At 31.1% G+C, this 27397-nt stretch overlaps 1 protein-coding gene across 3 annotated transcripts; it reads left to right on the top strand.

Moving 5' to 3' along the window:
- The first annotated feature begins 5846 nt into the window (after window positions 1–5846).
- On the top strand, window positions 5847–22641 carry LOC111624716 (cytochrome P450 3A24-like). 3 transcript variants are annotated; one of them, XM_023367626.1, is made up of 14 exons: window positions 5847–5952; window positions 16570–16672; window positions 17405–17501; window positions 17579–17628; window positions 17751–17847; window positions 17928–18056; window positions 18122–18353; window positions 18447–18586; window positions 18663–18781; window positions 18868–18976; window positions 20260–20348; window positions 20426–20566; window positions 20658–20817; window positions 22474–22641. In XM_023367626.1, the coding sequence occupies exons 3-14, from the start codon at window positions 17421–17423 to the stop codon at window positions 22558–22560; spliced, it is 1434 nt and encodes a 477-aa protein (XP_023223394.1). In that variant the 5' UTR covers window positions 5847–5952; window positions 16570–16672; window positions 17405–17420; the 3' UTR covers window positions 22561–22641. The 3 variants fall into 3 exon arrangements, with proteins under 3 accessions (XP_023223394.1, XP_023223396.1, XP_023223395.1); XM_023367628.1 differs by lacking the exon at window positions 5847–5952 and adding an exon at window positions 11292–11355; XM_023367627.1 differs by lacking the exon at window positions 5847–5952 and adding an exon at window positions 11367–11479.
- The last annotated feature ends 4756 nt before the right edge of the window (window positions 22642–27397 follow it).

Below are 27397 nucleotides of genomic sequence, written 5' to 3'. Positions count from 1 at the left end.
AGTCCNTGCCCTGAGCTTCCTGGGGGCTCGAGCTTTTATTCGTTTGTAGTGGGAAAGAAGTGACATGATTGTCAAATGTTGACAATAACTGTGCATTCTTGACACCTATGTTTTTCAACTTTTGCATATAATTGTTATCAAAAACAGTGAACCTCTGATCTAATTCTCATAAGGAGCATTTTTCTATCAGAGTTGTTTACTTTATTGTTTTTTACAACTGCGTTAAATTCTCGGATTTCACACTTTTTTGTAAATAACTATTTCTCTAAATGTAATATTCTGTAATATTTTATAAAAATTAACCTCCTCAGTCTGCAGATCTCACATTACTCCCTTATCTTCAAAAATCACATCTGAATTAAAGAAGGTGTAATTTTTTTAACCTTAAATAAATGATAAACTGAAATATGCTCAAATCAGTTGAAATAGGACAAATAGTTGATAAATGATGAATTGTTTTCTATGTTTACAATGTCACTTCTTGAATTTCCATCCATACATTGTTCATGTAGCATTCCACAAAATCCATTTTTTTCCCTAAAATTGTAAACTTATTGGCTTTGCTTCAAAAATTATTATTACATCTTTGTTTTGTTTATTTTCTCTACTTTTAAACAGTGTAAATATTTTTATATTGACACAAATGCTTTATTTGCAACAAATTTAATGTAATTTGATAATGCAATGCAAAAAAATTAAAAAAAATAAATATATCAAATTTCAACTCTCTGTAATTTATGTTGTGTTTCACCCATTGCCATTGGGTTTGTTTGTAAATGGGAAAGATATATGACACTTTCAAGTGAAATGAGTAAAATTTTTGAATTAATGGGAGGAAATTTGTCAACAGACCTTGCATTACCCCCTATGGTGAAACTCAATAACTGTTAATTGTTTTCTGACTCTATTCGAAACACTTATTTCTGAGTTGTAAATCGACTAATTGACAAAGTTTTTACTTCATTTTACTCATAAGAATTTTTTTAAAGATTTAACAGATAGCTTTTTTAGATCTGTGCAAATTAATTTTATTTTTAATTTTTTATGTGATATAGTCGTGTATTAGGCTTAAATTGATCACCTAATATAAAATTAACATCGTTCAAAATATTATAGAAACCATCAACATTTTTTGCTGATATTTCAGATATAAATGTTTTATGTGCATAAAATGAAGAAATAAAAAAATATTAGGAGGATCATAAAAAATTTGGTAATTTACCACATGATGTCAAACGTGTAATATTTTTATTTATAACTTAAAATATTTTTTTGAAATTTCATTTAAAAAATTTATTTGCAACAATATACCTAAATGAAATTGTTATGCAAGAAGCAAAAATTATACAATTAGCGCAATTAGTATTAGCATAATTCATTTTGAAAATTTTTGTCGCTGTTATTTCGCGCATGGACAAACGCAATTTCTTGCAGAGTATATAGACTTTGCTGAGTGTAATAATAAATTGCGATATCTCACTTCAAAATCGAGCTAAAATCGAATTTTTTTGAAATAAAAGAAAAATTATTGGGAGTAAAGAATTGATAGCGAAAAAGATGATCGTAATGGTAAGGACAATAGCGATTATCGCGAAAATGTTTTTTAATTCAAATTTCTCCTGCCTGAATGCTGACAAGGAGTTTGTGAGATGCCTGCACTTTTTCAATTTATTTTTGTGAGTAAACTTGGCTTGCACTAAAAACGTTTTTTATTGCATTTTTTTAGCTTGAAAAAATTATAGAAGTTAAAGTTTTTTAAATTTTTTAAAAAATCTTGAAAAGAATGCTGCTTAAAAAACTGCCACCAAGCGTCTCACACATGCCTCGTGATCAGGGAAGGGATATATGTCTATATATAGTTTCGTCTCTTTATAATAAGACATAATAATTAAACTTATTAAACTAATTAATTAATGATAATAATACATTGTGATTTCCTTACATTATTAACAAATTCGAATTATACTCGCTTCCTTAAAAATTTCAGATGAACTACAAAAACATAATCTAACGGTATACATTAATTATATAAGTAGAGCGTCGTTTATCCGAAAGTCGGTTATCCGAAACGTCAGTTATTTGAAATAATTCCAGTTGGCAAATTTAAATTTTAACTAGTGATGTGGCGCTGCAATCTTTGGCTATATCTTTGGCTACTCAAATCTTTTACGGTTTTGATACTAAATTAACTTCTGAAGTATAATTTTTTATTGTTTTTATATTTTTCAATATATTTATTTTGTTTGTAGAAAATAAAGAAATAATTTTTAACGATACAATATCCACAATTATTATTTTAAAACGTTTACTTTACGCTTAACATCGATGAAAATTCAATGCAAAGCGACATGCAACAGAGAGAAATTTCAGGATGGGATAGGTTAATATATTTTTTCGTACATAATCGGTTATCCGAAAAATAAGTTATCTGAACAACCCAGTTACCAATTGATTCAGATTAACGATGCTCTACTGTATTTTTGTTGTGATCTCTTCTAGATGAGATCACAATAAAATTGAACAAAATTATACTTAAATTTGATTAAATAATTTCAATTAATAACAAATTTTACAATAGGTAAATCAGGAAAAAATTACAATTTGTTTGTCTTCTTTCTTTTGTGCGATAAACTTCTTTATGTCTTCTAGTTGTTAACCTAATTTTTTTTTTCAATGGTGAATTTGTACAGTACATTGTATGAAAAGTTCTAAAAACACATCGATGCCTTTTCTTTTATATACACTTCAAAGATTAATATGTTAAATGGATTAAAATGTTTATATATTCTTCTTGAAAATAAATTAGATATTTCTTTTTCTCTTGACACATCAAAGTTCATATGAGGTCATTGGCATCAAGTTAGTATTACAATGTTTATAATTAAATTTAACTACTCTCTGCTTTCTTAAATTTAATCTACAATAACTAATGATAAAAATATACAAATATAAATTAGTTATAGAGAGAAATACTTGTAGTTCAAGATGGTATATTTATTCCAATAGAATATAAGCTATTTCCTATTGCTAAATTTTGTTATCTAAAGTTCTATACTAAATTAGGTTAGTTAGTTAATATATAGGAAGTATAAATGACAAGTAAAATTGCAAATACAGTAGAACCTCGATTATCCGGACTAATTGGGAATGAAGGTAGTCCGGATAAGGAAAAATCCGGATAATCGAAACAAATACTTTAATTTGTCTTGTAATAATAATACACGTTTTCTTTTCGATGACATATCGATAATATTAATAGTAAATACTGTATTTAAATCGTGTTCAAATTTTCAAGAAACAAACGTTCGTATTGAATTTGGACTACTACTGACCAACGCTGACAGACTACCTATTGTTTAAAAGGCCCTCTGGTTGCACAAGAAGACGGATTTTATAAAATAAAAAGCAGTTGAAACTGCATTTTTATGAATAAAAATTTGACAAACTATTTATCATTTTATGACGAGTAAAATTTTTTGTCGCGTTCACGGCTTTTAAGTAATGCATGAACCTTCGAGGCGCGAGGACCTTCGGACCGCGAGGCATAGGTGGTGGCCCACGTCGTCCATACCTTACGCCGCTCTTGGTCATAGAAATGATGTAAATTGAATATAAATTATTTATTAATACGTATGTCAAGTTATATTATTATTACTACGTAAAATATATTTAAGAGTTTACGACCACTGTGCTGGGTGAGACCTTGTTGAAACAAAAAAAGTTATGCATTCCATCATGTACATAAACAGTGTCGTAATTCGCCAAGTGCAAATCAGCAAATTCGTAAAATTTTTGTTTATTTTGAACAATCCGGATAATCGAAAATCCGGATAATGGAGGTTCTACTGTATATGGATTTTTCTAATATCAAACTGATTACACTTGTGAGCCCGAGGGTTTACAAGGCGTAAATTTTTGAGTTTAACATATTTTTACATTAGAGGATGAAAAAAATTTATCACACGTTATAACGGAAATAGATCGGATGGCGAATCTTACACATCGTCCGTTTGTTAATTAGTCAACGTGCGCGTGATAATTAGTCAACATAACGAGTGAACAACCGGTTGGCTCAGTGCCAACGACGATCGTATAAAAACAATCGTTACGGGAAGTTCCGAGAGATCGTCCCCTCAGTGCGACCGTCCCTCCGCGAGATAATCAGGAAGGTCTGAGTACAGTGTTTCCCGTCCCGATCCTGTCCAAGGAGAAGCCGGTAGAAGGTATAAGCCTGTGACAGACAGCTTGCTTCCATAGTCCAGGATGATCGTCACATACCATCCTCCAACATCAGGTATAATTGACCGCCAATATAACTCTCTCACTCTAGAGCCTTTGTAAACTCTCTCACGAGACATAGTGAATAGTTAGAGCAATTATAGATATATTTGTATTTCCGCATCTAGGCAATAATCAGTAACTTGTATACTCCTGTAAATTACTTTAGTTATAGAATAAACATTTATTTTGTTATTTGTTAAACCTGTCTCCTGTCTATCCGAGGAAACCTGTCGACTTATAGACGCACTCCCCACTCGATTTGCCCTCCTAGCCATCCGAACGACTCCGAGATCGGGCTTTACCAGCCTGTGCAGATTAAGTGGTCAGTACCCTGACCCACCGCGTATCTCACACACTAATACTTTAACTTTATCGATGCCTTATTCTATTCCGTTAAATTAGACTCAATAACAAAATTACAAATGCGGATTATGCACTTCAATTATTCTTAATTAAAATTATCAATTAAATTCACATACTGTAGACTCCCCTATAACACGGTAGCTACATTTTGTTTTATATGAATTCCTTGTTTTACGAGTCACTTAATTAAATACATGAGCCAATCACAGCCCGGCACGTATGCAGTTTAGGGGCTACAACTGCTTGAAAGGTTTTCTTCCATAAAATTAAACGATTCTAGAATAATTTGACTCAACATTTCCAAAACACGTATAATTTTTTGGGAATAATCCATATAAGCTATGCGATAAACAAACCGAGTGTGCACTGTTCGACGACGCCATTGCTTAAGCTTGTTTTTGTTATGGAGCGGCACATCGAACGGCAGGTGCGTGTTTCCTGATAAGTTATTTTTTTGCGAAAAGTTTGCCGAACTTTGGAAACATCATTAATATAAATATAATTTTTATGGCCATTAAATAATAAATGGTTTTTAGTAAGTCCGCTGCTCATTTAAACTCACGCTTTGTTCAATATCCGTTATTGGTGTATATTCGACCAATCCTGTCACGATACGAGTCGGCGATGACGTTTTACCGTATTACACGAATAGCGTGTTTATACGAATACGATCGCAATTTTTGCCGTCTTATACGAATCCGTATTATGGGAGTCTACTGTATATGTTTATATAACAATAATCGATCAATGCGATACAACATCGAAAATAAACCTAAATATCCTACTTTCCTTTCAAGATGATAAGTTCAATCGGCCAATCGTTGAAATTGCGTTGGACTTATCGGTTATTTGTAATTGCTAAATAAAAGTGATAAAATTCGTAGTTAAATAGATGCATACGAGTCATGATTTATTCCCTCATTAATCTATATATCTTGACACAGTTTTCTTTAGAATTTACTATAATTTCACAAATTTAGACTGTTTGTAGGCTTCAATCTAGTCAGCATATGATTGTCTACTTCCAACATATATGAGGTTGTTATACTCCGCTCAAGAGCAACTTCCTTTATGACGACTTCCTTTCAGTCTGGAAGTAAGTTCCGGTTTTATCATATAGCGTTATCTCTTATATCAATATTTCTCTTTTCTTTCAGTTAGTATTTTCTTGCATGTTTACTTTATTTATTTTATTACTACTACTTTATCAACTTCTCCTCTTCTCTATAACAGCGCATTTTGCCGATTCTCTAAGTTTGTCGGGTTTCATTATCAGATAATTTGCATGTCTCTCCTCAATAGACACAGGTATGTGACTTTGTTTTAATTCGGTACTAGATTCTATTTTCTCATGAGTGGCTTTCCCATATACCGCTTGTTAAATTGTACAAAAATAATTCTAAGGATAAACATCAGCAAACTTGTGAACTTTTAAAAATTAACTATGTTCTTAGCGCAGTTTGTTTCTAAGTTTTTTTCATTCTCAGTTCCTTCTTTTTCTATTTTATGTCTTAAGTTAGCAATGTCTATTGGGTCATCTACTTTCTGTTCTGCATAGGCTTATCGGAAAGCTTCTTTTTCTTATGTTCTTTTCCTTGTTTCATGGTGCACTTTATTTTCGTATCCTTAGCTAATTTGTCTTCTTTCTTTTTATGTGTATAACTTTTCGATTTAGTTTTTTTATCGTCTTCTATATGCACATTCTGTCTATGGCGTCTGCTGTGAGGAGACACTGGGACGCTTCTAATAATGTTTTTTTCTGAATACTGTCGGCCATTTTCTCTATTGTTTTGACTATTTCTCTTCCCTATTTTTATGTGGGACAAACAGAAATGAACTTTTTTTCAATTTGCAAGATTATCCGGTTATTTTGAGTATGTATGTATTTCTATGTTTTCTCTTTCTAATATATCTCGACCATTTATTCCCCTACAAGGGCCTGTTAATTCTGATTGTACTATCTGACAATTATTCGTGAAATTGTGCTCCCGTAGCTTAAATATCGTTGCAGCAACACCTATCGCTCGTAGAACCTATGCTGGAAAAATCCCTAATTCAGATTTTTCTCCAAATATTATGGGTGTCTTCTCCCCTAATCACTCTGATAACGCTTTTGATATGACTGTGGTTTCATCATCCCAGTCGAATTTCAACTTTGTAGGGATACTAGCAGACCCCGCTACGCCTTGTTGTGGCTCAAAATGTATCTATTATAAATGTATAACACTTCCCCCCTGGAAGAAAATTTTTCGAAAAATTTCTTCTTAGTGTACATTCTCTTGACGTACCCTATTAAAACGCAATCAAAACGCAAAAACCCGCATCTAAAATAGTATAATAGAAGCCAAGTTTTTCATAGTAAGCCTTAATCCTGTCCCTCTCCCCGCGGGGGAAATATCGAAAAATCCCTTCTTACTGTACATTCTGTTGACGTACTCTATTAAAACGCAATCAAAAACGCAAAAACCCGCATCTAAAATTTTATAATAGAAGACAAGCTTTTCAAGGTAAGCCTTAATCCTGTTCCTCTCCCCCGCAGGGGGAATATCGAAAAATCCCTTTTTAGTGTACATTCTGTTGACATACTCTATTAAAACGCAATCAAAAACGCAAAAACCCGCATCTAAAATAGTATAATAGAAGCCAAGTTTTTCACAGTAAGCCTTAATCCTGTCNAGCTCCATCTGTGGGACATAAAAGCCTTAACCTAGATTATATATTTTAATTTATATGAATGTTTAACGGAATAATATACAGCCTATGTCCACCCTGAAGTTCCATTCTAAATATTGGTGAAAGAATTTTTGAAATCGGATGAGTAGTTTTGGAGATTACTTGCTGCATACAAACTTACATACAAACATTACCTCTTTATTATATTAGTATAGATTATTCAAATAAATTAATATGTAGGGATCCTTTCTAGACTTAACGGCGGACAATTTCCCGTTCCACCAGTCACATTCTCCGATTTGATACTTCCTTGTGTCTTGGCGTGGATGGATATGTTTATCTCTACACTGATCTCGCTTCTCTTTGCCATAACGTAAGTGCGAAGTTTTATATCTATTATTTTGCTCTTTTTTTAGTATTTTCTATAGTTTCTTTTCTTTTTGAAAATTGTAGCTTTTCCTCCAATTTCTCTAATTGTTTTTGTAACTCTTGCAATTCATCTATACTTATATTCTTTCCCTGTAAGGAGTTTTTGTATTTCTCCCCTATACCTCATATTATTCCACCTCGCCCTGTAGCAAGAATTCCAACGTCTTTTTCGGATATGGTGATCTGTAAGGCCTTATCAAACGTCAGGGGTTCGCTTTTCATCACCTTCTGACTGATCCTTATATCTATACCGCTCAAGAACTGGACCTTAAGCCTCTCGTTTAATTCTTTTGCTTTCACCTGGTGAATAACAGTCACTTCTGCTTCATTGGCACCTTCATGCTCTATTTCTATCTTAGCTGCAAGAGATTGTAATCTAACCGAATAAGCTTGGACATCTTCGTCTCGGGCTTGTACACAGGCATAAAATTTTTGTACCAATAATTTAATTAAGGGGGGAACTCTCTCAAATCTTTCTATTAAATGTTCCTTAAATTCTTCGTAACTGTCAACATCTTTAATTTTTCTATCTCTCCTTGCAAATTGCCGCGCGATCCCTGTCAGCTTTAATCTAGTTATCGCTAATTGTTGTGCCTTTTTCCAGGCTGCCAGCTTCCTACACCCTCTAAGTATTCAAAAAAATCTCCAATGCTGAAGTCTTATCTCGCCTGAAAACATTGAAAGCAATGGCACTAGGCTTCCTACACTGCCTAAAACAGCCTATGGATTTTCTTTGGCCATTATTATTAAACTTATCTCTATCCTATTTTAACTTAAAATTAAAATCTAACATGAAGTATATAACTATCTAAATCAACGATCTCTATCGATACCAAAACCAAGAATCACAGATCCCTATACAATTCGAATTACAATTTCTGTGACTCAAATCCAGCCTTATCTTCTCCAGAACTAAACACCAATAGTGAGATTGGGAACTTTTCAGAAATCTAAACTTCCAATCCTGCTACACCATTTTGTGAGGCTTTGGGAGGTTGAAGTAAATCAAACCCCACTTCATAGACACCATTTGTGAGAAGCTAGCCGAGGGTAGAGAGTCTGGGTAAGTCTCTCTGCCACTAATCCGGCGACTCAATTGGCTGGACTGTCCGCAGAGTCGAAGAATGGCTTGCTAAGACTGAAAATAAAATACAGAAGTTCGAGAGAAACCCCTGAAAGTTTGTTTTTCCTGAAACTGGCCTAGATATAGCATTAGACACGCTCGTAACCTTTTTGAAAGAATATCGAGTTGGAGGGTCGCGAGTAAGTGGACTTATCTCGCGTTTTTAGTGGAGAGAGAGTTTACAATAACACTATCTTTCTACTACCTTACGGAGTGATCTTTATTGAAAGTTCAGAGAGGCGTCGAATAACTCTTTCTTCTAACGCAGTGGTTCCCAATTAATTTTTCCTGCGTTAATTTTTTTAATTTTTCAATTAATTTTTCAAGAAAGAGCTCAAACTCGCGTACCCTTTATAGCAGAAATTTATATTAATCCATACTAATATTATAAATTCGAAGGTAATTCTGTCTGTCTGTCACCTTTTTACGTCTAAACCGCTGAACAGGTTTTAATAAAATTTAGCACAGAGATAGTGTACATGTTGGAGATGGACATAGGCTACATTTTACTGCGAGAAAATATCTTACTTCCTCGAGAAAATTCATTATATAATGCGGGCAAAGCTGTGGGTAGATAGCAAGTGATAAATAAAATAAGTTGTTTTTACATTTATTACCTTTAAAATACAATTCTAATAATAATGAAAATAACATTAGGTTATTTAATTTTAATGTGACAAATGTGCACGATTTTCTTTGCACAGTTTTGTAAAATCTGGTTGGTTTTTGGTCAGCTTCAGTCTCGCGTCATCTTCGAGTTGAATTCGGTGACGATGTTTAGTTTTCGTGTTTGTCATGGCCGAAAATCCGCTCTCGCAGAGTTACGTTGTGCAAAATGGTAGAAAATATTTTATTGTTCGCTGACACGACGATAATGATAATTGTATAATTAACACAAATTGTGTTAATTATACAATTTTTGTTTCTTGCCCAAGAATTTCATTTAGGTATTGTCACAAATGCATTTTTTAAATAAATTTCGAAAATATTTTTAGTTATAAATAAACGAATTTTTGCATTCCATATCGTGTTGTAAATTACCGAATTTTTGATGGTCCACCCATTACTTTTCTATTGCTTCATCTCGTTCATTTAAATTTTAAATAGACCGATTTTAAATTACCGCGCGTACCCCTTCATGCAATTTCGCGTACTCCCAGGGATATGCGTAACAATAATTGGGAACCATTGTACTAACGTACAAGTTAAATTACTTAGTCGAGTTTTCTACATACGGCTTATTCTCTTCTGGGCCGTCGGAGATCTATGTTATGGAGTCGAATTATACTTTTGGGTTATCTGTGTCGAACTCCTTGTCTTCTATATGGAGGACCACTGTAGACCCTTTTCTATGTGGATCTGGTGGAGAACTCCTCGATCTCAGGATGTGCTTTGCAATATTAAATGTTACTCAACCAATCGAAATATTAGGTTTTCTGTTGTCAACGGGATGTTTGAAAAGGAATGAAGGGGATAAACATGCAGATGGTTGTCTAACTTTCAAATTAAGGGTTTGTCAAAAAAGTTTATTTCCTCTTTCTTCAAAAATTACTATGTTACGTTTATTTTGTGAATAATTATTTATCTAAATGTAATATTTCGTAATATTTTATAAAAAATTAAAGGTGGTGATAGAATGGCAACAATATGACGAATTCTGCCTGTAAACTATGCACGTATTCCTCGTGAGAATGTTTATATTAAGACATAAAATTCCCACGGACTCTATATTTCGATTTTGTAGGGACGGAATAAATTTGTTTTAAAAATTAACTAAATTTGGAACCTTACAACAGCAGTAGTATGCACCACACAATAGTAGTTAAAGGTTATAGTATGTTATTGAAGTAAAAGCATTATATTTTTATTTTGTTAATTTTTCAAATTTCATTTTTTTTGGACCTTTATTACTGGTGTCATCAGAGTAACACGTCAAGCACCATCTCTAGTTATGGCAGTAATTTTAAATATTTTTAAAACAGGTACCGTAACTGGTATCATCTCATGTTTATAACACATACTGGTACTTTTAATAGCATAGCAAAAAATGTGATACTTTTTCAGGTTAATGTAACATCTTGAAATGTCTTCTGGCCAATTACATGTCAGCAATTCGACACAATAATTGCAAAAAATGATTGCGAACCAAACAAAAACAGTTAAATTTTTATAAACATAAAAATTGATAACATTTTATGTAACTAGCTTAAAATATAATAGATTTTTATATATTATTTTAATATATGTTTACCAGTGATTCATACACAGAGTTGTAGTAAGTAAATCGTTTACGTACTACACAATATGTAAAACTTTAAATTGTTTATATTTAATTGACGGTAGTTATTTTCTTGTCGTAAATTAAATACAAAATCAGAAAATAAATCAAAATTGATAGGAAAGTAAAGCTGTAAATTGATTAGTTAATCGATCGAAAGCGAAGGACAAACACTCGAAGATGTTTTAGTCTACCGTAAACCAGATAAGTAATATGTTTATAACTTATTTTTCTCTTACAGATAAGTTCTAATTAATAACGTAAAATAGTTTACATAAATTTATTTTCTATTCATATTCTTTTCAAACACATTAAAAAGATTTGAAACTGTGGTAAGTGAATATTTATTTATTTATTTATTTATTTATTTATTGTAAACTCCATACATAAAATTAATTTTTAGGAGGAGGGGTAACATTAATAACTTTCGTCAATAAATTATATTTATACCATATAGACTATACTGAGTCGTTGATAGAGAATAATCCATGAATTCTGTCTTCCGGATTTTTGCAAACAACATTATTAGTACAAAAAACATTGTTAGAAAGTGTTGATAAACGCAAATATTCAAAATCCTTACAGTCAAACATGTAGTGATTTAAAGTCGCATATCCTTTCTTACAAAATGGACACCTTTCCGGTGAACGTAGATCAATACACAAGTGTTTGCATGTTAAACGAAACTTGTTTAGACGAATCTGTATTATCGTTTTTTTAACAATAAACGGTAGTTGCTGATAACAACCGGTGTTTTTTTTTTTTTGTAAAAACACCGGTTGTTGTCTAATATTTCTGGGTACCATAAATGGTACTTAGCCTTAAGAATCCTGTCCCCTTCTTCTCTCAAAAAAAGATTATCAAACTCTTGTAAAATTGTATCTGCGTAATATTTCAAAACATCTGGAGAGGAATCTATCAAAGAGAGTGAGATACCTATTCCATTAAATAGATTTTCTAGTTTAGTAAACTAACAGAATTTGAGCGATCTTTTTGATGAAAACTTCTTCAAAGTAGAAAAAGCCTCACTGTAGCTGAGAGGGGTTAGTTAAAGTTAGCGGGCTCATCTAGTGGACTTTTTTTTATGGATAACTTTTATCTATACCTCTAACCACGATTTCAGAATTCTAGCAGTGTCATAAACCCGATTAAATAACTTGGCCAAGTAAGGAACCAAACTTTCCTTAAGGTAAACAATTAAAGACAGTGAAACATTATTCACCCTGGGAGAAGAACGAATTCGCATATTTTGAAGTGCTGTATTCACCTAGGTATCAAAGATAGGAATATCTAAAATAGGATCAACAACAAAAGAAGCCATCGGTAGTGACAGAATCGGGGGTAAGTTCGATGTATTTAAAGTAAATAAATGTTGATAATAAATAAACCAGTCAGTGAAGGAAATCTCTTGGTCTGCAAGAGATTTCCTTGAACCAAACTGTTCCGGGCAAGATAAAGTTGAAAGTCCCTCCAAACCGACTCTCCTGCGGGGAGGAAAATTCAAAATAAAAAAAAAACAGGCACCTCTATTAAGCGATGGCCCGAGATAGAATACGTGAATCTCTTGTCATCTATATATAATACGTTATCTCGCAAAAAAACACGACGACCAGCTTCCCGGTATTCTTTTAAAAAAGTAACCAGGTTTTTACGGCGAACACGGGAATTAAACGACAGATCCGGTGCCAACCTCAATTTCACTGATTTTTCCCTGCCCTCTTGTCGAGTTTTCGTCCGAAATTTTTGCAATAAATAATTTCGACATTTCCAGGACGACAACTGGATGCTATAGAATTCCCGAACTTTACCTCTCAAACGGGAAACACCAAAAATATTATGCCCCGACAGATCAGTCACATCCAATTCCTTAGAAAATAAGTTAACAATATAACCCCGCAAATCTAACTCGAGGATAATACTATGATTAAACAACATTAAATTGCTTCTGTTGAAGCATTAATTTGTCTATCGTAGGCAAAGGAGTGTAAGTCACCAATGCGGTCCAAAGGTAACTGGTGTTGCTGTTCCAATTTCCTTACCGAGGACAAGGTTGACTGGTTGGCCATTTCCAAATTGGCGAGCTTATCTTCGACATCAACTGCATCATTACTGCATTTGGTTAAAGTCCAGATACGTATACCGTCATTGCGGCTCATCTCTGATTCCAGCAAATGTGGGGACGCACGTTCTAACCTAACCTAACCTAACCTATTCTAATAATTTGGTTGGTAATAATTATGGTAATTAATTACAATAGGTTAGGTTAGGTTAGAACGTGCGTCCCCACTGTTTCCTTTCTTTTGTTTGCTGGAATCAGAGATGAGTCGCAATGACGGTACACGCATCTGGACTTTAACCCTGCATTTAATGTCGTCTCAAAATATTGCCGTAACAATTCTTATCTATCCGAGTCTGGAAGAGATTTCCTCTTAAAATAATGTTCTAACTTTAGATATTTTACACCCGGATCACTCGGTAAACGATAACGTTTAGTTCTTTTCCGTTCTTCTTGGGTTTGCTTTAACACTTCTGGAGGAGTACGTGGGAACATTTCCAAAAAAAAATAATGACGCAGAATAACACAATTCAGCATAAAAACGCACCAACTTAGGTAGCAAATAAATAAAAGAATCAGTAATTTACAATAAAAAAAGTGTTACTCACCAAGAGCCCAGATCACTCAACAGCTGCCCCCTGTGGTAAGTGAATATTTATTGGCTATTTTTTAAAATTCTGTAACAGTACAACTGTAGAAGAAATTGATGAAACTTCAATTAATGCCATTAATTCTATCTTATTAAACTACTAGCAGATAAACCCGGCGTTGCTCTGGCAAAAAGTAACGAAAGCGAAGATTAAGATTATTACATTACAGCCAATTTTACCGGTTTTCACAGAATGCAAGAATTAGGTTCCCTTGTTTGTAGAATAATTAAAAAATTTTAGATGCGTCTAAAAATATGTTTGATTTTGCGCAAAAACGCATCTGCGCCTGTAAATCTTGCAGGTCGCTTTCTCTTCACATTTTCATTTTTAACACTTTTATTGTTACTTAACACATCCATTGTTTGTACAGTACTTCCATTCTTAGAATAAAAGTATATTTAAAGTTTTTAATGTAATGCTAATATTCTGCGAATAGAAATTTAAGGGTTTGTGATGTATTTAATCTTTGAGTTCATAAAGTTATAATATAGATTTTTGTGAATATTTTTTGGTTTCGTAAACTTCGAATGAAATAATGTGAAGACCTTGATCTAATTTCAACATTCGATTTATCTATATAAATTTAAAAACTTATAATGACTTTTTGACTTTAAATCATCTTTTGATCAGTTGTTTATTCGTCATAACTCAGTGCATTATCAATCGTCTTCAATTATCATTTTCGCTCATCTAACCTTGTTCGCTATACCCAGCTATTTTTACGTTCCTCGCTATATATGACAAGGGTTAGCATAACAATTTGGTATTTTTCGCCCCCGGATTCCTTCAAATGTCGAGAAATTAAAAAAAAAAGTAAAGTTTTTTCTTTTTATTGATGTTACTGTGTGTTGGATTGTATTTCGCTTAATGTCTCAGAATAGGGTGAAGATTACGTAACGAAATTTGGCACTGTGGCTGCTGTATGAGGGGCGTTGATCCTCTTAAATTTTAGTGGTGAAAAATCGAGAGAATGAGAAATAGAGAATGGTCATACATCTCGAGAGAAGTAGGAGTTAATAAAGTGTTTACTCATTGTTAACATTTATTATTCTGTTATAAAACGTATATCATCTCTGAAAAGTTACGTCCACAAGGAAATTTTGATTGTCCGTGGAGAAAATTGGACATTGATGAACTCAAGGTTACGCGAAGTATTACGAAGGAAATGACTGTTATCAATAAATAATAATGTCAAAAGGTCAATAAATAATGTTGTAAGTGCGAATGTCGTCTTTCGTGGAAAAGAGCCAACAACTTATTTCAAACAAGCAGCAACAAAACTTCATACTAATTTGTTATAAGGAAACAAGTCAAATTCTTATCTATATCTATATCTATATATATAAATGGACATGTATGTCCCTATATTTCATTTTTCCGCAAAAACTACACATCGCACGTGAATGGTGTTTGTATGTTGTGGTAGCCCCAAGTCTCCGTTCGTGCATAGGGGTGGTTGCGTCTCGATAGCTATAAGGGTGCGGGAGATATGGGCTTGAAAGTGGTTGAAAGTGGCTTTCTATTTGGAATGTTTTGTTCGAATTTGTTCGAATATTGGTTCGTTTATAGAACGATTGTAAACGTTCCAGAAACGTTGAAAATAGTTCGTTTGACTAAACGTAAAAATTCTCTAGTCTGGAAACGGGGACCTAATTCTTGCATTCTGTGAAAACGGGTAAGAATTGCTATAATGTAATTATCATAATATAATATAATAAATATCAGAATATATATATAATATATATATAATATAATCGGAGATGGGTTGATAATAATAATAAGAAGAAGAACAGTGTTCAAACGGTTAGGAATTGAAAATTGATATTTGCTACACAGTTAGTGTACACCACGAAAATGTACATCAAGAAGGGATTTTTCGAAATCGTCTCCAGCGGGAGAGGGGAGGGTTAAGTATCATCCTGAAGAACACGGCTCCTACTGTACTATTTTAAATGCGTTTTTTTTGCGTTTTGAGATAAATCAAACATAGACTCATCTAAAAATACTCTAATTAGCCTCGGAAGAAAGGGGGTGCATACTTCTTGCACCCAGTGAAAACGGGTAAGATAACGTGTGTAGTTATATAAACCAAATTCTATAATATAATAGAATAAAAGGGTGAAAATTACGAAATTATCTAATCTTAATGTTTGTTCTTATCTTTTGTCCAAGACAACGTCTGGCTTATCTGCTTGTTAATTTAAAAAATAAAATGAAACGTATTTTATCACCATTATATAGATGTTTGAATGATTTAAAAAAAAATTCATAATAGTGAGTTTCAGCATTGAAAATTGTGAGTTTAGTGGTCCGTGATGTCAAAAATATTGGCGATATCTGTCATAACAGATGGCTTCATACCCAATTTTAAATGTTTCTGCCGGAAAAGATATACAACTCGGTAATGGATTTTTGCTTATATCTATTAAATTTGCTTGCTATCCATTATTTCATCTTATCCCGATTTATTTTTCTCTTTTCAATATATTGCATAATAATAAATTTATATATTTTTATTAATTATATATTTTTTCAAACTGATTAAAATAATGTTTTATTATATTTTCTTACGAAACTATTAAATCATACATTATCAATGATTATACACTTACAAAATAGTGATGTTTTATATTGTTTTGCTTTTTATAAGTTCTTTAACGTGCATTTATCGCATTGCGTTGTTTAATACGTCAGGCTTTTTTCTTGTTTTTTACAGATACTTGGACTAGAATATTAAATAAGCATTGCACAACTACAATGAATATAAGTACAGCCATTGTTCTTTCCGTTGTCGTTTGCATCATTTTATTATAGATAAGGTGAGTGACTTATTTTTCAATGTAATAAAATTATTTATAATATTAAATTGTAACTCCACAACTGTATTATGGTTAACTGATACTGAAATGCTATTATTTCTACAATGTTATATATGCTAGAGCTTATGTAACTTGCTATAGTTAAGAGTTATCAACAGAGTTAAAAGCATGTTACACATGCTCTAGCAGAAAGTCTGTATAAACGAATATGATTCATATTGTGTACTCAAAATAGTACTCAAATCCGATCCGACCGGAGTATAAGCACTTATTCTAATAGAATAAAATAGCGAATTAAAATTTGTCTTTTTAACTGAACTGTGTTTATTGGTTAAAAAACAATTGATTATAAATAAAACTCAGGTAAACCGTTTAATAAACTGAATTCGAGTCACAAATAGGTTTCCTGTATTTGTAATATAAAGTTTGGCTTACACATTTAGTTTGTAAATCGTCGATTATATATAAAATTCTATACAGACGAAGATATTACAGAAGTTGCGGCCGAAGTTTTCATCTTTAAAACGTGAACGTCAAACGTCGAGCGCCACTATCTTGAAAGCAGCGCTGGACGTTCGACGTTCACGTTTTAAAGATGAAATCTTCGGCCGCAACCTCTCTGTTACTTATATATAATGCATGTAATTATTTTAACAAATGTTTTATAGTAATAAATAAGCATAAGAATTTAAAATTGGTCTTATAGTAAACATTACAATAATATTCTTACAGATGTAGAAAACAAAGAATGTCTTTGTTTCAAAGTTACGGAATTCCAGGCCCGAAACCAAACTTTTTCTTTGGAAATTTAATTGAGTACAATAAAGACGTAAGTATTTTCAGTTTCAGATGCAACTGCAAAGAAGAATTTACAAAATAATATACAATTTTCAACTATTCGTGCAGAGAGACAAATGCATAGAAAGATGGCTACAACAGTACGGAAAAATGTTTGGGTAATTAATTTTTTTTTATCTTTAAAACTTGATGTATATTCAATGATTGTCATTTTATTTATAAACTTATAATTCCAATTTAATATAAATTAAAAATTACATCTTATTCAAAGTATCTTCAGTTTTTATCTAGGAGGAAAGCCTTTTTTAGTATGCAGCGATGTCGAATTTTTGAAACTCTCTCTAATAAAAGAATCTTATAATTTTTACAATAGAGATGTACGTATCATGAAGTAATTATCAAAACTTATAAATTCAGTCATAAAATTTTTTGATGTAACAATTTATTTTTTCGAAAGGTGGTGCTGCCTGATGCTGGAATTCCTCACGATTCTGTTAAACATACGCTAGGAGTGCAAGCAGATGAAAAATATAAAAATCTACGAAGTATTCTCAGTACTTGTTTCAGTACAGGAAAAATTAAAATGGTATATTGATGTTACTTGATTTGAAAAATATCCCTCTTAAAATATAATAGGAAATTAAATTTTAGACGACTACTCTAATGTCTTCACCGATAAAAGTCTTTCTAAGAAATGTCAAGAAGCAAGGAGATAAACCGTTTGATATTTCAACGTTGTGTAAAAAATTGGTGTTTGATATCGTTTGTACATCAGCATTTGGTGTAACCACAAATGTTCAGAATAATGAAACCAGTAAATTTGTTGAATCGGTTGATGTCGCTTTTTCAGTTGATTCTTCCGATATTTTAGCTGCAGTAACAAGTGATGTTTCAGTTCATTATCATTTAATATTTTATTATGAGCTAAAAGTAAAGTGATAATGCATAATTTTGTATAACTTTCTATATAATTTAGTCTGCTTTCCGGAAATAGCGCCAATATATACGTTTCTTCGACATAAAATAGATACGTTAAAGTACATGCTGAATCTACCTTCTGTGACATTGATTTATGAAACCTGTCAGAAAATTGTCACCTCCAGAAGGAATTTAGATGTGAGTTCATTGTTAGTATGTCAATATGAATGAAATGCGATGTTTCATTGTTTATTTCTATTATCTTTTCTTTTAGACTGTTCCACAAGATATGCTGCAGACACTCATAGATGCAGAAGATGACTCTGTTGTAGAAATGAAGAAACTTCCAGACAATTTTGTTATTGCAAATGCGATGATGTTTATGGTTACTGCGTAATAATCTTTATAAAATTGTTTATGTTCTGTAGAAAACACAAAAATTAATTGGTTTAATATAGAATTTTTAATAACTTTCGCAGAAATGACACAACAAGTGTTACAATGAGCTGGTGTATTAAACATCTTGCTGGTAATCCTGAAATTCAAGAGAAAGTTCGTGAAGAAATAAGAAACAATGTTTCTGAAAATGTAAGTTCTCATTTTTAATTCAAAATGTGGGTATATCATAAACACACAGGACACTAATTTATCTATTATAGTTAAAGTGAACAAATCGGATATTTTATATAATTATTAATTAATGAGTAATTATTTAACGTATGAAATAACTAAACGAATTAATAAAAGTATATAACTGTTACGTGTTTTCACAAGAATTAGGAAATATAGCAAATACCTAAATGTATCATTAATTAAATTAGTAACATTTTACTGTTAAAACGGGAAATAATTAAACAGTGTGTTATTTTTAATGTTTTAATGTAACAAACATAAATTTGAACCAAATATGAATTAAAGATTATATATAATTATAACTTGTTTTGATTTTATTTAAAAATGTTCTTACGAGCGATTATTTTATTCTGGCATCTTCATAATGCCGGGCTACAATTTTTAACCATATTTTTAATGTATTACATTCAAAATTTATGCCCCACCTCAAATCAGTAGTAGCTTGTCCCTGTACATCATACGTTTCCTGTTAGCAATAAATTAGTGTCTATCATCTATCTAACTCTATTCTCAAGTCTAAGGACTGGCAGGTGGTTGACGGTCGGAATTTATAGGTTTACAATTTTTTAAATTGCAGCCCAATAACTAAGTAACACTTACTGCTAACTACATTTCATCAGGCCCTGCAGTAGAAACATGCTTTTAATGAATATTTATTACAACATTGTTTACATTTTCGCAGTATGCTATTGTTTATTACTACACAATATTTTGTAAGAAAAATTCAATTTTCATTTACTTTCGGTACTTTCAACTTTGACAGCACATCTTATAGCAATTGCATACTATAAATATTATCGAGCGTAAATACGAAGTGTTTCCCTACAGATGGTTCTTAAGATCTACTGTAAAACTAGTTTGCGATTCCACTTTTATCCCTACCTAACCAATAAAACCATCTAACTGTGTTTGCCATCACAAATCCGAATAAGATCTAGCATCTACTTTCTTCAGTTTATATTTGATACTGGAATTCACACTGTCATTTTAATGTCGATCTACTTCTGAGGGATGTTCTTCACACGTTATAAAACTCCTGTAGCCAGAGTCTAAGATAATGTAATAAAAAAACGAATTATTACTTAACTATAATTCCAGTTTGAAATGAACTGATGCAAATAATTAAGAATATGCCTTTTCCATTAATGTGTAAACAATTACAGTGAAAATACATACTGTATTTGAAATGTTTTTATAATTAATAAAATTACAATTTCAGAATTTTCATTAATTTTTAGGTGGATATACAGTACTCTGACTTGAGCAATTTTCAGTTCCTAGATCAAGTTATCTCAGAAACTCTTCGCTTCTGGCCATTTACCCCAATGTAAATTCCAGTATTAACTTATGAAGTTAAATATAAAATATAATAAATATATTTTCTGTAAATATTTTTATACGTAGAGGTGTAAATCGCATATGCTCAGAAGTTTATCGTTATAAAGACATCAACATACCAAAAGGTTGTACGATAACGATTCCAATACAGATTTTGCAAAATGATCCAGCTTATTGGAGAGAACCGGATAAGTTTAATCCCTATAGGTGATATGCTAATCATAATTAAATTATGTTTACATCTGGTTTATTAACAAGTTTTAAAAGAGTAATTATTAAAAATTTTGCATGGTTTAAGATTTTCATCTGAAGAAATGCAGAAAATTGATTCTATCATTTACCAACCATTCGGAGCAGGGCATAGAATCTGTATGGGACAGAGGTTAGCAAGAACTGTAATAAAGTTAATACTGGCAAATCTGATTCGATCGTTCAAGTTGGAAAAATATGGAGACGATGTAAGCAATAGCAATCTTTGTTTTTATATACTCGTATATTACATTAAATAAATAAATTTATATTTCATATATGTTACTGTGAAAACCGAAATTAGAAAATGTTAATATTCTCCGGTGAATGTTGACACATACGTCGGTGAAAGACCAAATATCGCTGAGAGAAGCAGCTGAAAATAATTCGAAAAATGCAGGGAAAGGCTATAATAGCTGTCATTGTAAAAAGAACTGTTCTACAAACAAATGCAGCTGTAAACAAACGGACTCTTGTGCAATTCAGTGCCATAACAGTTTAAGTTTTTGCAATAAATAAGTTTGTACAACTTTAATCACGTAATTTATGTGTAAATTTATTATTGTATGAGTTTTTATGATTTAGACTGTACTGTTTGTTTTAGGTTCAATAGCTTATTTACATGTGCTTTTACCTAAGCTTATTCCTATTTTGACATATTAAAAAGTTGCATTTTTGTCTTATATATTTTTATTCGACATTTGCCGGTGTAAGTGAGAAATAATGATATTTAGCAAATATTTCGTACATATACGAAACGACTGTGTGAATGCTGACATTCATTAGAGAATGTTGACAATCGCCAGATATCGTTCATTCACAGTAACGTATGTATTCTAACTTATGATTGAACAAAATCTCATATCTAAAAATTCGATAAAATATAATTACAGGCATACCTCGACTTACGTCGTTTCGAGTTACGTCGTTCCCGATTATACCTTTTCTTTTAGACTGTTCCACAAGATATGCTGCAGACACTCATAGATGCGGAAGATGAAACAATTGTAGAAATGAAAAAACTTCCAGACAATTTTGTTATTGCAAATGCGATGATGTTTATGGTTACTGCGTAATAATCTTTATAAAATTGTTTATGTTCTGTAGAAAACACAAAAATTAATTGGTTTAATATAGAATTTTTAATAACTTTCGCAGAAATGACACAACAAGTGTTACAATGAGCTGGTGTATTAAACATCTTGCTGGTAATCCTGAAATTCAAGAGAAAGTTCGTGAAGAAATAAGAAACAATGTTTCTGAAAATGTAAGTTCTCATTTTTAATTCAAAATGTGGGTATATCATAAACACACAGGACACTAATTTATCTATTATAGTTAAAGTGAACAAATCGGATATTTTATATAATTATTAATTAATGAGTAATTATTTAACGTATGAAATAACTAAACGAATTAATAAAAGTATATAACTGTTTTCACAAGAATTAGGAAATATAGCAAATACCTAAATGTATCATTAATTAAATTAGTAACATTTTACTGTTAAAACGGGAAATAATTAAACAGTGTGTTATTTTTAATGTTTTAATGTAACAANAGCTTAAAATAGAGTTTTATTAACCATATATTATTAAAAATGCATTAATAAATAAAATACAGAACAGGGAATAATAATTTATGGTTTAGCCTAGTGACAAGTAGATTCGGAGACAAGTAAATTCGACTTACGTCGTTTTCCTGGAACCAATTAACGACGTAAGGCGAGGTATACCTGTAGTAAATAATTTTGAGAAGATCAGTTGCAATATTTCTCTTTAATAATGTAATTTCAATTTAATTTAATTTAATATTGATTTTTATTGGTATGTTGTTTACTTCAGTGGATTGAATTTTTTTTACAGGAAAACGAGAGAGAATACCACCTATTCTACTATTTTCCTAAGAATGGTATAAACGTGAAAGCAACTCCATTATCTTCATCATTTTAAACATAAATAATCATCAATTAACACGTTTCTGAAATTAATTGCATTCGATGTAATACAATCTTTGAAAACTTATTTGTATTCATTGCTGTTTCAAATTGAATAATAAAGAATAATGTTAAAAATAACTGATGGATTCTTAAGTAAATAGTGTTCAATGATATTTCTAATTTCAAATATTTGTTATAGTAGCTGTTTATAAGTTCGTACATATAAATATCTCTTTAATCTGAAAAATCACAAGAATTCCGATAGACTGGGCGTATATCATTTTAAATTACAATTCTAAACATTTTACAGGATTCCTAAATAATGTAAAAAAATCCAGAAATGTCATATTAGTGTGGCAGAAGGATTTGTAAAAAAACTGTAAAAAACCTTCTTTATGTATACCATTGAGAAGGGTTTTTAAACTCTCTTTAGTGCTATACAAAAAGGTTTTCCACAATTTTCCACGAAAAAATAAGCCCGAAATGCATATGTAACCTGTATCTTCAATAAAGGATGTTTCTGATTTAAAGGCTGTAAGATAGTCTGCTGGAATTCTTGTGATTTTTTCGGATTAAAGAAACATATATGTATGAATATTTCTAATTGTTTCTTCGTTTTGAATTATTTAATAATGGTGAGTTTATAAAGTAAACATTTAATAGAATAATTTTAAAATTGTTGACAAAGTATCCTTTATTTGTTGAAATTATGTTTCAAATTATTTGCAAGAGCAAAATATGGAAAATCTTAAGAAATCTTTCCTTATAGCATTCTCTTTATTAGTCAGTTATGTCCCTTTATCTTTGTATGTGAAATTTTCAGTTTGACCCTAATTGAACAATTAAATTAATTAATGTTGTAAGAGTAAGATATTAGCCCCTTTTTTTCTTCATGAAATTACAAAACACTAAATGAAATATATTTATGGGCGGTTGTAATGTATATTCTCGTAATTTTTGCAATAGAATTCTTATGCGCGAAAATATTTCTTCTGTTTGAGTAGCATGCATTCCACAGTAAACTATTGCACTTAACATTGTATGTTGCATTGCAATTCAACGTTGTAAAATAGATAAGTTCTGTCTATTATTCCTTAATGAAAAATAGTTATGTAGGCGAAGAAAAATGTCTTGATAAAGTTTATAAATTCGAAAATAAGTGTATTACTCTCAGAAATTGCTTCACCTTTATCATTATTTTGTCATCATTATGTTGCTACTGAAGACAGAACAGTTGCGTAAGTTAAAGTTAATACATTCATGATGCCATTTTTATTATTGGAATTTAATTACATTGTTTCAGATTTATGACACTTCTCTCTCTTTACAAAAATATTTCTGTAATCCATGACGTTGACACATAAGATAAAAGCATAGCATCGTACTTATACATTTTACTTTATTTTAATTGTTATTTTAACTCGAATTTATTCAAATATTTATATGAAATTAACAGCCTGATAGAGTCTCTCTTACACACGAGTCTCTATTATATATGTAATAAGTTAACATTAATATGTAACTAGACGACTAACACTTCTCTACATGTCAATGACACTTCTGTAATGGCAATGTGATAAAGATCTGTAATAAAGACGATTCTGAAGTGATAGAATGGGTATTATGATAAAAATTGATGACCGCGCAATTCAGAATCAAGCTGAAAGTAAATCAAAAGTATAGTGTTTAGATGATAATACAAATTAAAAGACTAAAAAATTAATACCATTTATGCTTTTATTTAAAAAAATTGTAAAAAAAATTACACACTGATAACTTTTTAAAAACAATTTTCTGTAAAAAAAATACAAAATTTTGATTATTATGTAAATTTATACCAATAGTATAGTGAAATAAAAGATCTAGCAACAATTTGCATAACTTTCTTCGCTGTTAAAGAATTTTATTTAAAAAATAATTTTTATGTTATTAATGATACTAGTAAAAAGTAAAAATGTGTGTGGCGCCATCTGTTATAAATAGATTATATGATAAAATCTTATATTATTAATTATTATATACTGATAAAACTTTTCATTTGGAGGGTAAAAATGAGTTTTATAACAAAAAAAAAAAATGAAAATGTTAACCAACAAAAATTTTTATTAATTAAGTCCAATTTTGCTCCAGATATGAAAGATGACCACCTCTACCCCAGTCTTTCCACCGATATCCATTAAAAGTTACTAGCATTAATATCCCTTACACTCAAGCTACTATTTTAAATTTCGTTACTTAATCATAACACCATCCTGAAATATTAAACGAAATTGACGCCAAAACACATTCCACAAACACACGGAAATCTTTTCGTTTTTTGACTTTTTTGGGTTTATAAAATCTAAAAATACGGTAATTTACAAAAAACAGATCAGATTTGACAATATTCCAAAACTTCACATTGTTATGTATAGATAACATCTGAGAAAGTAAAATTTGATAAACAACAGATATACATATCACAATTTCATAGAAAATACAAATAGCTTCAGCCTATAAATCTGACACATATTTAAGTGAATGTATTGCCGAACATATAAGCAGACAATATATCTTTTTTCTGCTCCCGGGTTTGGTTGAAAAATCCCTCTTCTCCGGAGTGGTCTCTCGCGTATATATCTGGTTCTTCATCACCTGTCCATTCTATTGTGGACATAGATGGAAATTGAAACAAAGCACTTTTAGTATCAAATGGAGGAAAAGTTAAGAAAAAGAAAATCTACCCAAACGAGTCAAATAACCCCAGAAATTTTTTTCGGGAGTACACCAGACGCGTGTAACATTCACACCCTGAATAACACATAACGGGGTTTACTAAAATGTCCCTGTTAGTGCGCCTAGAGCAAATCGCAAAGAAAAAAAAATAGCACTGTATTTACTAGATAATTGGTTTCTGTGTTCATTGCTATTCAGGTTTACTTTACAAGTCTCTATTTATAATTATATTGATACAAAATAAGAAGTATATGTACAGACAAAGATAAATCGAAACTATTGCAATTTTTTCACTACAAGAACAATAACGATATACGATAGTAAACAATATATATGTTTTATTTCGGCTATGTTTAGTAACTTAACTCACAGAAAGAATTTTCATTGATATCGGCTTTATTGTTGTACTATAAACAGGTGGGGAAGGAGGATTAAAAGGAAATTCCAATAGACTTTATTTGTATTTGAAGTAATAATTGCAATTATAAAATAGTAATTGCCAGTGGTTTCAATGCCATATTTTGAAATAGTGGTTACCACATCACTCTGATATTAACATTCGTTTCAATTCATTTTTTTTTTAATGTTATCTTAAAAATTTTTAATTTCCTTTTAACCATACTTTTTTTGAGAAGTTTAACAACATTTCTAATTCTAATACAGTAGAACCTCGAAAACTCAGCCTAATGTGGACCGAAGGGTGGCCGAGTTTGTGAAAATGCCGGGTTATAGGGAATGGGGTTAAAAAAATAAGTACGAGTGTTTCCTCAGAAAATACTGTACTGTACTTGTATGTATTGTTTACTTGAGAATATAACAGAGAATAAACTGCCCAAATACCCTTAAACAAAGGAAAAGTACGTCCTTTATGAAGGCATAGAACCTTTATACATGAAAATAAAAATTAATGAATACACTGTGTACAGTAATTTACCTGATAAGTCGGACCTCAGAAAAATACTTTATGAGAGCTTTTATACTTTTATAAAGCTGTCTATAATTAAAATTAACTAAGAATTTTTTTGCCCTGCCAGGGTGTGGCCGAGTTATCCGGAATGCCGGGTTATCGAGAGCCGAGTTTTCGAGGTTCTACTGTATATGGCAATTGCTGAATTGACATAATTATATTTTATCTAGTGCAAATGTACGTTTTGTTTTAATTTTTAGTGTTCTTCCAGTCTCACACGTATGTATTGATATTTTGGTTGGTAATTGCAGGAAATTCTATTATAACGTTATTTTCTTGCATCATATCAGTTTTTGATTAATACTTTCTTTAATTTTTAACAAATTTTAATATTATTAAAAACTAGAGCATCGATAACATTGTATTGTGTTAATAACTTTTTAACTGTTTCAAAAACTACGGGTCATTTTACCATGTAATTTATTTTTCTGTGTGTTTTTTTAATTATTATTGCTTAGCCATTGTTCTATTACTTTATTTCGATAATTATTTCATTAAAAATTCTATAAATATGTTCAGTTTCCTTATTTTGCTGAAGATGACTACTTGTTTATAGAATTTTACGATAAATAACGCATATTTTTCATTTCGTAGTATGAGTGTAATATAATCAAATATTCGAAATTTTCAAGCAAACCAACGTTTGTTTTCAAAATATGATATAGCGGTGTCTAGTGTATAAGCTATGTCAAATTAATTACAGTTTTAAAAAAGTGGCTGTATCTTGTACACGGTTTGCAACCAAAAGTTGAAATTAGACAGAAATTCCTAAAACAATAAGTAAAAATGTTCAGCGACAGATATTATTCTGTTTTCCCTCGTTTGTACAAGTCTCTGGATAGCTATATTGCTGCGGTAAATAATTTTCCTTTCGATATTCCCGATAATTTTCCTATTAGTTTGCGTTACTTTATAAAGTTAACGGAGAAATATGAAAAGAAGATAAAAATTCGGTTATGTAATTGTTGATGAGAATGGAAGAATTAAAAATAATCGTGATGAAAGTCAAATAAGTTGTTTCGGGTGCCAAGCTTTTGCAGGCAAATGTAATCGTTTTTATGGATGCGTATAAAAAAGCTATAGAAAAGGAATTTGTTTATTTGTTATTGGATTTTCATCCTAAAACAAACAAGAGACTTTTAGTGAAGGATTCGTGTTTTCCGGATGA

This window comes from Centruroides sculpturatus, unplaced genomic scaffold (genome assembly GCF_000671375.1).
Source record: "Centruroides sculpturatus isolate CEXI.00-Female unplaced genomic scaffold, Cexi_2.0 scaffold375, whole genome shotgun sequence".
Classification (NCBI taxonomy): Eukaryota; Metazoa; Arthropoda; class Arachnida; order Scorpiones; family Buthidae; genus Centruroides; species Centruroides sculpturatus.
The sequence above is the reverse complement of the archived record's forward strand: the minus strand, read 5'-3'. Positions and strand labels throughout refer to the sequence as shown.